The sequence below is a fragment of the Scyliorhinus canicula genome, chromosome 5 (genome assembly GCF_902713615.1).
Source record: "Scyliorhinus canicula chromosome 5, sScyCan1.1, whole genome shotgun sequence".
Lineage (NCBI taxonomy): Eukaryota > Metazoa > Chordata > Chondrichthyes > Carcharhiniformes > Scyliorhinidae > Scyliorhinus > Scyliorhinus canicula.
In genome coordinates, this window is record NC_052150.1 from 187,426,827 (window position 1) to 187,442,597 (window position 15,771).

The 15,771-nt window shown below is 43.8% G+C and overlaps 1 protein-coding gene across 9 annotated transcripts in view; it reads right to left on the minus strand.

The window, feature by feature from the left end:
* The window catches only part of znf438 (zinc finger protein 438), a 341,546-nt gene that overhangs the window by 136,129 nt on the left and 189,646 nt on the right, over nt 1–15,771 (minus strand). For 8 of the 9 annotated variants that reach the window (XR_005460779.1, XM_038798254.1, XM_038798252.1 and 5 more), the window contains one exon: nt 1,369–1,454. The exons of the other annotated variant lie outside the window; for it this stretch is intronic. Coding sequence is in view for 7 of the 8 variants with exons in the window: in XM_038798254.1 (XP_038654182.1) it covers nt 1,369–1,454 (86 nt within the window). In the remaining variant the exon portion in view is untranslated. The remainder of the gene's footprint in view (nt 1–1,368; nt 1,455–15,771) is intronic. 9 annotated transcript variants of the gene reach the window in all.

The following is a 15,771-nucleotide window of genomic DNA, read 5'->3' on the forward strand; positions in this document are numbered from 1 at the left end:
AGAAAAAGTTTTGCTCCTCACAATTAACAAACACATGGAAGTTAAAGCAGAACTAAATAGCGAAAAGTTCAAGCAGTCGAGACTCCTTTCCTGTGGTTATAGACCACTGGACTGTTGCACAAACCCTAAATATACCCCCTGCAGAGGGAGTGATAAGGTTCTTATTTGTATTAACATGAAAGACTGGCCTGCAGGTACAAAACAAAAGTGATCTGACTCAAAGAATGCTACAGTGCAGTCCTGCCAGGTTGTGCTGCCTACACCAACGACCACCTCCGATCTTAAACATGTCACATTCTTACAAAAACTAAACAGGCCATTAAATTACTTTCCAGTAAGCACTGCATTTGAATGACTAATGTTACATTACATAGTGTGAAAGCAAAGTATGAATGCTTGCTATTCTAAAAAATTCAAAATGTTCAAATTATAATGTTTACATCAGACTGATTTTGGTGAACATTTGGCAATTTTCGCTAGTACAATCAGCTGATGTGCGACATTTAGCTTCTTTAAATATCCGATTTAGTGGGAAGGTGGAAATGTTTTTTTTTAAAACACTGAATGCAGACATTAAATGTTCCAATTAAGGTGTAGTTACATAATCACGTTTGCACTGAAGAAGGGTATTTGTTGGGTGCATGTCAAAGGAAAAGTATAACTTAAAAGACAACAGAGTTAGTGAGATGCGAGACCTCGTTATCCACCTCTGAGGAAGTTACGTTTCACCAGATACATGTTACAGATAAATGCAATACACCTCCTGTCAAAATCCCATCACGTGGCAGGAAAAGTAACGATCACATTTTACAGATGTTAAGCTGTTAATAAAGCCTCTTTCTTATTAATTAGTTCTTGATTAAAGGAGGCTTTCCGGCCTGCTCACTTTTTTTGTCAGAGATTAATAACACTGCGCTGTCAAAACCCTGCCTTTGTCACTGAATGACTATCGTGCAAACCATCTGCAATGTTAGCATCTGTTGGTGGTCTCTTGGGCAGATGTTTTAGTCTTGCTTTCTTGTCAATGGCATTGGCTACATTATTGCAACAGATGTAGACAATCAAAAAAGTGTTCATTCCCATGGTGAATTATCTGGGACTGTTTGTTATTTTGCATAAGCAATAGGTGCACCTGCACATTACAGCAGTGTGATATAAAGGAGGCGCAAGTGCTGATCCCATAAAGCACAATTACATGGTCAAACAAAGTAACAGACAAAAACAAAAGTGCAAAAGGAGCGCCTGGTAATGAACTCTCAGAAATTATAACACACAGGGGAGAAATACATACTTCATCAACAACTTACACAAAGACTTCTTATAGTTCCATTAGTCACTCCACTCACTTACTGAAAGGTAATGTCTTACCAGCCAGCTTTGATGAGTCATGAATAAAATCCTGCATCTCTTCACAGTTCTGTGTCTGGCTGTCATCTACACTGCCAACTTCTCTCCTGTAACAAAGAGATCACAAGATACTGGAAATGTGTGGAATAAAAGCACAATTGTATGACTAACATTATCTGCCACTTCATTTCAGGTGTTTATCAGTTTGCTGGACTCATGATGCAGAGTGAGGCCAACGGCACGGATTCAATTCCTGCACACGCCGAGGTTATTCATGCCCTCGCCAGCGGTGTGGCGATCTTCAGGTTAAATCACCACCAGTCAGCCCCCCCTCCCCACACACACCCACAAGGAGGCAAGCAGCTTATGGTTGTGGTGATATGCATCACTGTAAATACACACGGGGTTAATGTAAATACACGTAGACTAGATAGACACGAGAGGGAGCACCAGAGACATGACACACAGACATTCAACCAGTAAGATAGGACACGACCAATGGGCATTCACGACACACAGAGAGGTGACACTACCACAGGGAGGCATTACACCAACCCATATAAAAGGACACATCACACATGATCTTCGTCTTTTCAATGGAGACACTTAGTGAGTACACAGGGTTGATTGAAACACATCACACCCACCACGTGGAATGTAGCAGACTGGTTCGTCAGTCTGAGTAATTATAGCAGGATTAACAGGAGGGTCGAATCCAAGTCGGAGAATCGTTAACAGTTTAATAAATGTGTTAAAGCTATCTCCAAGTCTGAACCTTCCTTTGTCAGAGTGCACATCAAGGAAGCAGCTTATGCTACGTCAAGAGCATAACAAAACAATGGTCACCTGGGACTATGGCACAAAGCAATCAAAATATGGTGAAATCAAGAAACTAGGTGCGCATGATCATGCAGGTTTACGTATACGTCATGTATTTTCTCATTTCAAAATCAATAGCGTGTAGTTCACACAGCAGAGGATTTCCTTCCAATGTGAAGCACAAAAGGGGAGCAGGCACTGAAATATAAAGACAAATAGCCTGATTCCCAAACAATGTGAAATGGTCGAGGAGAAAGAAATAGTAATAATATGGCTTCGCTCTTTAAATACAATTGATTCATTAATTTACCATCACATATCAGTGTAGCCCTGATCCACAGATGGTAGCTATACATTGATTCCTTCTTTTTGGACTCCTTTACTGTTTGCTGATATTAACAAAAAAATAATTTCTGCCTCGCACAGTAATTAGTACAGTTACTGGACAAGCAATCCATGGAACTGCACTAATAACTCAAAAAGGCAAGTTCAAATTCCTGTTGAATTTGAAGTCAGTGCAAGAAAATCTGGAAACAGAAAGTGAACCTACAGCCTGTGGGATTGTCGTTAATAACTCAACTGGTTCACAAACTGGGGAAGGATACAAGCCTCTCCTCGCCAATTTGGTTTGGCTCTGGATCCAGTACCACACCAACAGGGTTGACTCTTAATTTCACTTTGAAGTGGCCAAGCATGTCATTCAGTTACTGGTAGACAATAAAAAGCAAAGAGGTTGGGCAGAACTCTCCCATCCAGGACTATGTCGTGTGATGGTGATGGGGTGCGTTTCCAACTGTGGAGGCAGACGGGAAACCATGCCATATCTTCTGGTCTCAACACATTTAATTATGCATCCAAGTGTTCCGTGCCATATTTCATGGTGGGGCGGGCTTGATAGCACATAACCCGCTGTCAAATCCGACCACCATCTTTAAAAGGCACCCGGACATCTCCGATGGCAGACCAAAAAGAGAGATGTGCCTGCAAGATCATCTAGCGGCCCAGCTGAGAAATTTCATGATGTCTCCCTGTGTACCCTCATGGACCATGTTGAGGTGCACAGGAATGTACTTTTTCCACCTGATTGGGGGGGGGGGGGGGGGGGGGGGGGGGGGGATAGCGGCCAAGCAGGGATACCAACGCTACATGGGCATAGGTGGCCAATAGCATCAGTAACAGGGGGTGGCGGTACAGTAGCACAGTGATTAGCACAGTTGCTTCACATCGCCAGGAACCCGGGTTCGATTCCCAGCTTGGGTCACTGTGCGGAGTCTGCGCGTTCTCTGTGCCTGCGTAGGTTGCTCAAGTTTCCTCCCACAAGTCCTGAAAGACGTGCTCGTTAGGTAATTTGGACAGTCTGAATTCTCCCTCAGTGTACCCGAACAGGCGCCAGAGTGTGGCAACTAGGGGATTTTCACAGTAACTTCATTGCAGTGCTAATGCAAGTCTGCTTGTGACACGAATAAAAATTATTACTATTATTATCAAGAGGTCAGTAACACAGTGACCAAAGAGGATAAACTACTTTATTTGCCTTGCTAGGGTAAGTCTCATCAGATGGTCGCATGAAACACAGACTCCAGTATGTCAGGGTCCAGTGGCAAGGTAATGTCCTGTCTCACAGCCCCACTTTGTGAGCATGAGAAGACAGGAGAGTGTGCCTCTCTCCGGTCTCTCACAGATTGAGGAGAGGTAATCCGAGCTCGGAGGAGTAGAGTAGTACCGATCCACTAACAATCAGGAGCTCACACCTGAGCATCCACTTTGTAAGTATTCATCTATCCAATGCAACCTTGAGGGTCTAATATGTCTCCATGTTACTTCCAGGCGCCTCCCGAAAAGAGACCAAGGCCGGAGGAGGAAGAGGATGATTTCCTATCTGGCCCCAGCCCCAACCCAGAGATCAGCCAGGAAGAAGGGGGGGCCTCACGGTAGCATGGTGGTTAGCATCAATGCTTCACAGCTCCAGGGTCCCAGGTTCGATTCCCGGCTGGGTCACTGTCTGTGTGGAGTCTGCACGTCCTCCCCGTGTGTGCGTGGGTTTCCTCCGGGTGCTCCGGTTTCCTCCCACAGTCCAAAGATGTGCAGGTTAGGTGGATTGGCCATGCTAAATTGCCCGTAGTGTAAGGTTAATGGGGGGATTGTTGGGTTACGGGTATACGGGTTACGTGGGTTTAAGTAGGGTGATCATTGCTCGGCACAACATCGAGGGCCGAAGGGCCTGTTCTGTGCTGTACTGTTCTATGTTCTAAGGCAGGGGTGGGCAAACTACGGCCCGCGGGCCGCATGCGGCCCGCCAAAGGTATTTCTGCGGCCCACCAAGTCATTAAAAAAAAAAAAAAAGTTTTTTAAAAAAATTTTTTTTTTTTTTTTTTTAAATTTTTTTTTAAAGGTTAATGGGTGGGGGGGCTGTTGGGTTACTTACTGGTATAGGGTGGATACGTTGACTTGAGTAGGGTGATCATTGCTTGGCACAACGTCGAGGGCCGAAGGGCCTGTTCTGTGCTGTACTGTTCTATGTTCTATATGAGGCGCCCACAATCATAACCGGGTGAAGTAATTATTTTACTTAATATACTATGCGGCCCTTTGTGAATTGTGAATTTCTGAATGCGGCCCTTGCACGGAAAAGTTTGCCCACCCCTGTTCTAAGGGGAGAGCTCCATACCTGCAGTCGCCCATTCCACCAGCTCAGGAACACCCTAACTCAGTGGGTATTAGTGTTAGTTGGGGAGGGGTCTCACAAACTGATGGTCACCGCACAACCATACATGCATTGCAAGAGGAAGCAGGTCCACCCGAGTTGCCCGACTCTCGGAGCACTGCTAGGGAAGAGGCATCTATGAGCTCCAAGTCAGTTGACAAGCCTCTGGAATCAGCCTTCCAAATCATGGCAGAGAGTAAGAGGTAGGGCAACAGCAGGCAGAGCTGTTGGAAGCCATCAACAGTGGTAAGCGAGTCGGAGGAATCCATCCGCATGCTCCCTGTTGAAGTGGCGCCCACATGTGCGCACATGAAGGTCTTCATGGGAAGAATGGCAGATAGCAAGGAGACGCTAACCCAGCAACGGCCTAGTTTCTGCTGAGATGCGTGCCGACCTACACTCCACTGCCTTTGCCATGGGTCAGTTCATGCATTAGCAACCAGAGAGGAACTGGGCGTCTCGACAACTCTCCAGGTACCTCTTCCTCACAAGTCAGCAGTCTGTGGTCCACAGGCACCCGAAGGGAGAAGGAGAAGCTGCTGGACACCCCTGGGTCATCCACCTAGTCTCCTTCAATCTTGTCGTCTGTCACCTCAGAGGGAGCAGCTGGCCAACAGGGGGACTGCCAAAGCAAGCCAGGGCTCGCGAGGCTTCAGCTCTCCGTAGGATGGCCAATGGAGTCATGAAAGGCAACAGGGCAAATAATTGCACAGGCTGTCTCCACCCCTAATGTGGATGTCAGGGGAAAACCGAGAAGAAGAGGTAGCACAGAAAAATCAAGAAATGTTGATCACAAGTGGTTGCACGGGTGAACACGATCACTGTATTATCCGCAAATATATTCACTTTCACTAAATAATGTCTACTATTGTGTTTCAGTGTCATTATTTAGACTTAGTCTCCCACCCACCTCGGAACCTTTTCCCTCCACCAGTTACCTTACGTAGCTTTCTTCCCTCTACCCCCCGCCATCACCTCAGACATCTCCTGGCATCACCTGCAACCTCCCCACTGTTACCATACAGTCCAAACTCCTCATCCCAGGATGCCCAGGTGAGCGCGCATGTTCCCTACCTTCCCATGAATCCCACCCCCATCCCCACTGACCAAACCAACCCCCCGGCTCCATGTTTGCCTCAGTGTCCCCATCAACTACCCTCACCAACCCTTCTACCGTGATTGAAGCATCTCCAGCCCTACCAGCTTCCTCTGCCCTCTCACATTCACCATTCCATTCTTTTGTCCTTAACCCCGAGGGGCAGTCATTAGATTCCATAAATCATTCCCTTGCATATTTACCTGGATATTGTACGCCCCCATTACACCTCCTACCTCCGAATGCCCTCTGCTCAGCTTCATCCCCCCCAAAACCGCCTCTCCCACCCGCACCCAGTCCCACCTCTCCTTTAGTCCCTCTTCCCCACATTGTCAGCCATGGCGAAGTCAATGAAGTCCCCAGCATCAGTGAAGATCAGCAATGACCATGGAAGATGGTGTGAGCCTCTGACAAGGTCACTAAAATTCCAAGAAGTTTTGAAACATCACCAAAAAAGTGGACATTACTGCATGAAGGCCTTCCAGTATTTAAATTAGTAAATTTGCTATGGTTAGTAAATTTGCAGATGACACGAAGGTCGGTGGAGTTGTGGATAGTGCTGAAGGATGTTATAGGATACAGAGGGACATAGATAAGCTGCAGAGCTGGGCTGAGAGGTGGCAGATGGAGTTTAATGCGGAAAAGTGTGAGGTGGTTCACTTTGGAAGGAGTAACAGGAATGCAGAGTACTGGGCTAATGGCAAGATTCTTGGTAGTGTAGATGAACAGAGAGATCTCGGCATCCAGGTACATAAATCCCTGAAAGTTGCCACCCAGGTTAATAGGGCTGTTAAGAAGGCATATGGTGTGCTAGCCTTTATCAGCAGGGGGATTGAGTTTCGGAGCCACAAGGTCATGCTGCAGCTGTACATAACTCTGGTGCGGCCGCACCTGGAGTACTGCGTGCAGTTCTGGTCACCACATTATAGGAAGGATGTGGAAGCTTTTGAAAGGGTTCAGAGGAGATTTACTAGGATGTTGCCTGGAATGGAGGGAAGGTCTTATGAGGAAAGGCTCAGGGACTTGAGGTTGTTTTCGTTAGAGAGGAGAAGGCTGAGAGGTGACTTAATAGAGACATATAAGATAGTCAGAGGGTTAGATAGGGTGGACAGCGAGAGTCTTTTTCCTCGGATGGTGATGACCAACACGAGGGGACATAGCTTTAAATTGAGGGGTGATAGATATAGGACAGATGTCAGAGGCAGTTTCTTTACTCAGAGAGTAGTAGGGGTGTGGAACGCCCTGCCTGCAACAGTAGTAGACTCGCCAACTTTAAGGGCATTTAAGTGGTCACTGGATAGACATATGGATGAAAATGGAATAGTGTAGGTCAGATAGGCTTCAGATGGTTTCACAGGTCGGCGCAACATCGAGGGCCGAAGGGCCCGTACTGCGCTGTAGTGTTCTATGTTCTATGTTCACCTTCAGAGTGTTGCTGTGCGGCAGAGCCACGTGCATGTGGATCAACACGCCATGCGATGCATGCATTCCTCCAGGGTCCGGTAGCTGTAGGTCTCCAGCATCTTCTTCTTGGATGTCTGTGACCTAAGCAGGGCCCTAAAAGATAACTCCAGACGTGTTCTGGACTGATGTGTTTTCTCACAAAGATAGCGGAGAATTGCGGCAGGGATTTGATTATGGTCAGGCCTTGATTTGGATTCCATTAGCAGGGTGCAAATTTGTTTCATGCCAGCCTCCATTAAGATTCCCGATCTGCCTTGGCAGGCAGCATTGGGAGATCCCACTGTAAATTAATGCTGGCATGCAACAGATTGTTGGGCCTCCCACTGCATCACCCCACCCCCATTTGCCATTTATCCTACTGGCAGGAGCATGGGAGAATTCCACCCGTTATGTTAAACTTGTACAGAATCTTGGTTAGACACATCTCAAGTACTGTGAACAGTTCTGGTCTCCATATTATAAATGTGCTGCAGAAGATGCAAAATACATTTACTAGAATGACCGTGGAACGGAAATGTAACTAAATGGAATCATAGAATCGTTACAGGACATTTGGCCTATCATGTCCTTGGTATTCTCTGCAAGAGCAAAGCACGTGGTACCATTCCTTGCCTAGTCCCTGTAGCCCTTCGGACTTGGGAAGCAACTTCTTCCTTTGTAAAGACTTATGCAAATTACATAATGCCTCCATGCATTAATGCTCTTTTGTCCCTAATCGGCCCCACTTCGCCTTGTACCATCCTATTACTCGTTATACACCTGTAGAAGACCGTTGGATTCTCTTTTACATTAGCTGTCAGTCTCTTGTCATACTCTCCTTGCTTCTTTTCTTTCACTTGTCCCCAAGCTTCATGCATTCAACTTGGGCTTCCTATTATATGATCCACTTGACATCTGTCACCCCTCATGTCTGTGTGGGTTTCCTCCGGGTGCTCTGGTTTCCTCACACCATCCAAACATGCGCAGGGTGGGTGGATTGGCCATGCTAAATCTCCCCTTAGGGCACAAAGGTGTGCAGGTTATGGTGATAGGGCAGGGAAGTAGGCCGAGCTAGTGTACTCTTTCTGAGCGTCAGTGTAGACTCAAATGGACCAAATTGCCTCCTTCGGCACTGCAGGAACTCTTATGGTTCTATATGCACCTTTTCTGCATCATGTAGAATTCGCTCTGGATCGGTTTGTCCTAACTTTCCCTTTCATAAAAATGCACCTGTACTGTACCAAAACTATTTCCACTTTGAAGGCTGCCCATTTTTACGCTAACAGTTTTCCCTTCCAATCTTTGAGTCCAATTTACCAGATCGGTTCTCATCCCTCCCTCAATAAATTATTTTTACTCGAGATTGCTCCTTATCTTCATAGTGCATAAGGTTTAGGTTGGCTATGATCATTGTCCCCTGAATATTCCCCTACTTGACACTTGATCCATCTGATCAATGTTATTAACCAGCAGTGCCTCCTTTCTCACTGGGCCACAATCATACTGATCTAGAAACTTCTCCTGTAAACAACTTGAACTCTTTTCCCCTCCCCCACCCATATTCAGATATTTAAAGTACTCTATTTTCACTATAGTTACAGCATCTATCTGTAATTACCCTCTAAATGTATTCCTCTATATCTTTGGCACTAGTCTGTGCCCAGAGAACACACCAAGTAGTTAACAACAGTGTTATTTCTTAGCTCTGACCTAATAGATTCTGTCCTGGACTCCTCAAGGATATCCTCTCTCTCCAGCAGTGATGTTCTCCTTACTCAGTACAGCTACTCTTCCTCCTTTCTTTCCTATCTTTCCTGAACACCTTGTCTCCAGTCTTGTTATTTTTTGAGATCTGAAGAAATATTGGGAAGATCAAAGCCATCAGAGGCAGGATTATCCGTTGGCAGGATCCTCGCTTTGCCGGCAGTGCACTCAAGCCCACGGATTTCCCAACGGCGTGGGGGTGGCCACAACGGGAAACCCCACTGGCCGGCTGTAGGAGTGGCCACAATGGGAACCCCCATTGGCCAGCTGCCAGGACAGAGGACCCCGCTGCTGTCAGTGGGGCGCGCCATGCCAGAAAACAGGTCTGGCGGGACGAAGAATCCCGTCCAGGATCTTCCCCCCTCCCGCTACAAACTCAGCTCCGTCAACCCCATCCTTCATGCAGACAATTATCCAATGCTGAACCTATTCCCAACCTTGAGATGAGCTTCTGAAACATACCACCAATAAGGCTACCCATTTAAAATCAAAATGGAAAATTCTGGTAATACTCAGCAGGTCAGGTAGCAGCTGTGGGGGGAAAGAAAATTCTGACGTTACAGGGCAAACAAGTTATGACGTTACAGGGCAAACCCAGTCAGTTCTCATGAAAGGTCATCAACCGGAAACGTTTACACCATTTCTCTCCACACAGCTGCTGCTCGAGCTGTTGAGCATTTCCAACATTTTTGGGTTTTATTTCAGATTTCCAGCACCTGCAGTATTTTGCTCTTCTATGTCCCATTTCTAGCTCTGCAAAATCACCCAATTCTGCCCCTGCTTTAGCTCACTGGCTGCTAAAACCTTCATCTATGCCTTTGTTACCTTCAGACTTGACTATCAAGATGGACAGCCGGCCTCCCACATTCCTATCATCCAGAATTCTGTGCCCGTATCCTAACTTGCACCAAGACTCTGTGCTCACTCGCCTACATTGGCTCCCAGTTAAGCAACATCTTGATTTAAAAATTCTCATCCTTGTTTTCAAATCCTTCCATTGTCTCATTCCTCTTCACGAGGGCCAACTCTTCGAGATCATAATTTGCATAATTCTGGCCTCGCATGCATCCCTGATTTTAATCAGTCCATAACCGGTGGCCGTGCTTTCAGCCGCCTCAACCCCAAGATCCAATTCCTTTTGTAAACCTCTCTGCCTTTCTTTTCTCCTTGAGTCCACCCCCCTTCAAAACCCAACTCTGAGGCCAAGCTTTTGGTCATCAGCCCTACTGTCTCCTTGTATTCTCGGTGTCGCGTTTTGTACAATGTTCCTGTGAAGCATCTTGGAATATTTTGCTATGTTGAAGGAACTAAACAAATATAAATTGTTGTTGAGAGTTTATACCTATCACAAAAAAGATGCAAGATGAGGTGTTTCTCTTCAGGAGAGAGAGAGAAGACTAACTGATGACCTACTGGAGGCCTTTAAGATTTTGAAAGAGCTTGTTAGGGTAGACATAGAGATGTTTCTACTTGAAGGCAATACCAGAAATCTTGGCCATAAATTCAAGACATTCACTGAAAAATCCATCAAGGATTCAGGACAAACTAGTTAGCCAAGTGGATAGTTAGAAGAAAAAACTTGCTACCACAAATAGTTGAAGCAAATTATGTTGAAACAATTAAGGAACAGGAGTAGGCCATTTCATCCCTCGAGTCTATTGCACCATTAAATGAGACAGAAACACAGAAGGAAGCCATTCAATCCTTTGTGTCCATCAAAAAGATGCCATCCAATTTCACACCATCTTCCACCTCTTGAGTAATTCTGGAAATAATGGTACCACAAGTCCATATCTAAGTATGTTTTCATGCGATCAGGGCTTTTGTCTCTACTATCTTCCTGGCAATGAGTTCCAGACTCCACCAATAAAATTACTCTGCAACTTCCATATTCTATGTTCAATTACTTTATATCAATGCACCTTGCTATTAATCACCTGTGATTGGAAATAGGTCCTTCCTACTCACTTTTATCTCAGCCCCACTTAATTTTACAAACCTTCCCTCAGCCTCTTTTGCTCCAAAGAAAATGACACCAGCTTATCCAATCTTTCCTCACAGCTAAAATTCTCCATTCCTACCAACAGGCTCGTAAATCTCCTCTGCACCCTCTGTAGTATGATCACATTATTCCTGCAATGTAATGACCAGTACTCTAGCTATGACAGGCATAGCATTTTAAACAGTTCTGGCTTAACCTCCCTGCTTTTATGTTCTTGCCTGGCCAATAAAGCAAGTATCAAATGATCCACAAGAACCACTATCATTGCAAAACATACAATGGAAGTTGTTTAGGTATTTCCATTTTAAGCACAATTCTCTATTGTCAGTGGCACGGTGGCACAGTGGTTAGCACTGCTGCCTCACTGCACCGAGGACCTGGGTTCGATCCCAGCCCGGCGTCACTGTCCGTGTGAAGTTTGCACATTCTCCCAGTGTCTGCCCCGCAACCCAAAGATATGCAGGATAGATGGACTTGTGATGTTGTACGAAGTAAATAATGGCATGATGGGAAAACTGGTCAACTACTGGGTACAATGCAAGAAAAGCTGACTTCGCATGACCTAAAGCCTGAATAAGATCAGAGAAGGTCACGCTGATCCGAAATGCCTGGGCTCCGCAAATTCTGATAAGACTAACTTGTCATAACCCAAAGCAGTCTAAATACAACAAGATAGGGTCAGAACAAGTCTCCTCCGACTCTTAAACATCCCATCAAAGGACAAAATAATGATCTGAGTTACAGGACAGAGTCCTGAAAGGTCAGCAAGGTGACGCCTGTTTTATGATATTGCTTATATTTGTACTTCTGATCGAATTCCTGACCAAGCTGTAGTCACGTAATCCTGATTCTGATAATGTATAAATACTGAGCTGATTCTCTGTGAAAGCGCGAACTTGAGAAGGAATCAGCAGTTTTACTGACTGCTCTCTGACTTCAAAGTTTCAGCCATTTCTGTATGCAGTTGTAATTCGTAAATAAAGCCTTGTTATTTTGTCTTAACGAGCGTGTTGAATCTTTCTGCTACAGAAGCGGGAAAATATTGACTTTAACAGACTGGCCACGCTAAATTGCCCAATAATTTTTAATAAAAAATAATGTCCTTGTGTTTATGGGCATGAATTTTGGCTTCCGCAGCTCATCGCCATTGTTTAACTACATCACCAAAAATATTGTGAGGCACACATTGCAAAAACATGACAGTATTGCAGTTTGCATAAAAAATGTTCATTCCTACGTTTCATGGCTACAACTTAAAACTACAGCAAAATAGTGATTTGGATTTTTTTTGAAGGTGGCTATTTAATATGCAAAAGAAATAGACGATTAAAAACAAAAAACATGGTCTTCATCTCAAAGCTGCAACGGTACAAGCTGTTAGTCATTGGCAATTTGCTGAAGAAAAGGATGTCAGTGATAATATTTAACTGAGGTGACAAAACCTGATGTACTTAAACTATTCAGCAGTTAGAGGATATACATTGCCATTCACAGCTTACTCCAGGGAACCAATTCCCCTTATATGACTGTATAGGGAGGATAAACTATCCAGCATTACCAGAGGGATTATGGCACATCATTAAAACTACAAAAACATTACACCAAAGTGAAATGAAACATTTTTGGCTGATTCAACAGTAAAGTAACGGAGTTATATCAGAAAAATATATTATGTGTTGCAGCCTCAGCCATAAAAAGTTGCAGCATTTCTTAATCAGGTTGTATCCTGCTACAGAAAAGAGAGAGCGACAGCATCTTCTTAGTCTTCTAGCTGCAAAACCATCCACTTGAAGGGTAATCGTAACTGGAGTCAAACCAGAGACCATAAGGTGCCTGAAAGCACATGCATTGAGGCAAGCACTCATGAGAACAGAACAGTGGCAGAATTAGATAATGGGGAACACCATGAATTACCAGGGGAATAGCATTTCAAGAAGCTGGACTAGCACCGCACTAACCTTTAGGAAAGCTGGTCCCGAAAAAGGTACTTTTTTTCTCGTGTTCTTGCTCGACTGAACAACGGGAATTTTGACATTTTCTCCTTGAACCAAATTTATTCAATTTTATCTTTTCTCCACTCAATTACTGTTCTTCAAGAACTCTCTTTTCAGAGTAATCACAATTCTCTGGCAGTTTTTTTTTTGTCATTTAATTTCACTTTCGCAGTTATTGGTGCTACCACAATTTCTCGTTCGTAAGTCAGCTTCACTGTCAAAAGTACAAGGAGGTTGCTGAGCGTATTATTGCAGCATAAATGATACTGCTCCAATTGATGCTACACTATTCTACAGTGATTTCACTCATGATTTAAATTAAACATTATTGAAGGAGTAAGAACTTACAAAAATTAATACCAACACTTGTGTTTAGCACCAAGTCTTCCAGCCAATGTGTTACCTAAAGTAAAACTTAATTGAAACGGTTTGGCAATAAACTGCAAAAAGCAACTGGGCAGTGAGATTGTTGAAACTGATTTAAAAAAATAAGTGTAGGAAACTTGTCCCAGCAATTATGCAATGTCCAACAAGGACTACCACTAATGCAATTACATCACTGTTGCCAAATACATTCATTAAAAGGTTAGGTAATAAATAAAGTGACCTTGCATCCATAAACAAAGCAACATTCTGGAACATACGCCTGCACGTAACCTAGATCGGGGAGAACGAAATCCGATGCAATATCCTCCAACTTTTATGCTTGTTGTTTGCATAATATTGAAAATGAAACAAGGCCCTGATCCAGAATGTTGAAGATGACTTTGCTTTTGTGCCGCTCGGCTTACATAATGCAGTTCAAAATACAGAAACAAAATCTTATTTTACAATCACTTTTATCACCTTCATTTAGGGTATTTTTGGATGTTAACACATAAAAGCAAATAGATTTAGAACATGTCGCCACCGGTCACAACCAGGATTTAATCAAGGTTAGTTTGTAATCCTTCGGGTATTGTTCATCATTTCTGGTCCATGGGTGGAAACTTCCTGTGGCAGCAGCTGTAACCTTGTCATCAAGACACAAATGTTCACAAAAGCATCTGTCTTTTACTTTGTGTCGGACACTGATGCTAATATTAGACTAACACGTAAAAATAACTAAACAATATGCTTTCTATACCAAATATGCTTCACTTGATTTAATGTCTGCAGACATGCGTTGTGATGTGCACCTGTTTCGGAACTCATGAAAGCTTTACCATCTTGAACAATTTAGCTCAACTCAGTTACCATCAAAAACCAAAACTGAAATCCTATGCAGTCTTAACTTTTTAAATGTTTATCTTGTAATGTCACCATATTTTCTTTTTTTGTTTTAAGGACTGGTTGATTATATCGTTGCTCTCTACAGCTCTTTCTTTGTATCCAACTATTTAAGAGAACAATGGGTCGCACCCCAACTCTTTCATGAATCCATTACAGGAAAGCAAGTCTCCATTATACGAAAGAGAAAATGCTGGAAAATCTCAGCAGGTCTTGCAGCATCTGTAGGGAGAGAAAAGAGCTAACATTTCGAGTCCAATGACTCTTTGTCAAAGCTAACAGACAGAGAAAGTGGAAAATATTTATACTGCGGCGTGAGAATGAAAGATGTCTCCATTATAGCTTCAAGCAGGTAATCAGATTCCAAAGTACATCATTTGGTATTTTAGGATAGGGTAGTTCAGCACCAAATAATGTTGAGGCGAACAGCATTCATCATTTTCTTTTGATAAATTTAGAGTACCTAATTCAGTTTTTCCAATTAAGGGGCAATTTAGTGTGGCCAATTCACCTACCCTGCAGATACTTGGGTTTTGGGGACGAAACCCACGCAAACATGGCGAGAATGTCCACACAGACAGTGACCCAGAGTCGGGATCATTAACACTAGGCAAACAGCACCACAACTTCAGATGAGAGGAAGGTTAAACATGAACATTCACATGAGAAGGTGCAGAAAAGGTTGACCAGAATGATCACCGGGATGAGGGATTACAGCTACGTTGAGGTGCCAGATTGTTCCCCTTAAAGCAGAGACGGTTAAGAGATTTGATAGAACCATTTAAAATCATGAACGGTTTAAGAGACAATTAAGCAGGGCGATAATGTCACTGGCCTACTAAACCAGATGTCCCAGGCTAGTTCACTGACAGCGCTGGTTCAAATCCCATAATGGCAGTTGGTAGAATTTAAATTCAATTAGTAAATCTGAAATTGGAAGCTAGTCTTATCGTGATCATGACAGCCACCATCAATTGTTGTTAGAACCCGTATCATTTGTTAATATATTTTAGGGACGAAAATCGGCCATCCTTAAATGCCCTCTGAAATGGCCCATCTCAGTTCAAGAGCATTTAGGGCTGGGAAAAAATACTAACCAAGTCAGTGACACCCACATCATGAAAGTACACTTTTAAAAAACTGTTTCAAGTCCTGAAGGGTCAACAACAAGACGACACAGATTTAAGATGATTGGAAAAAGATTTGAAGGCAAGCAGAGGAAAATGTTTTATACAGTGATTAGGATTTAGAATGCAATGTCTGGTAGGGTGATGTTACATATTCAACAATAGATCACAAAAGGGAATTCTATAATTACTTAGGAGGAAAAATT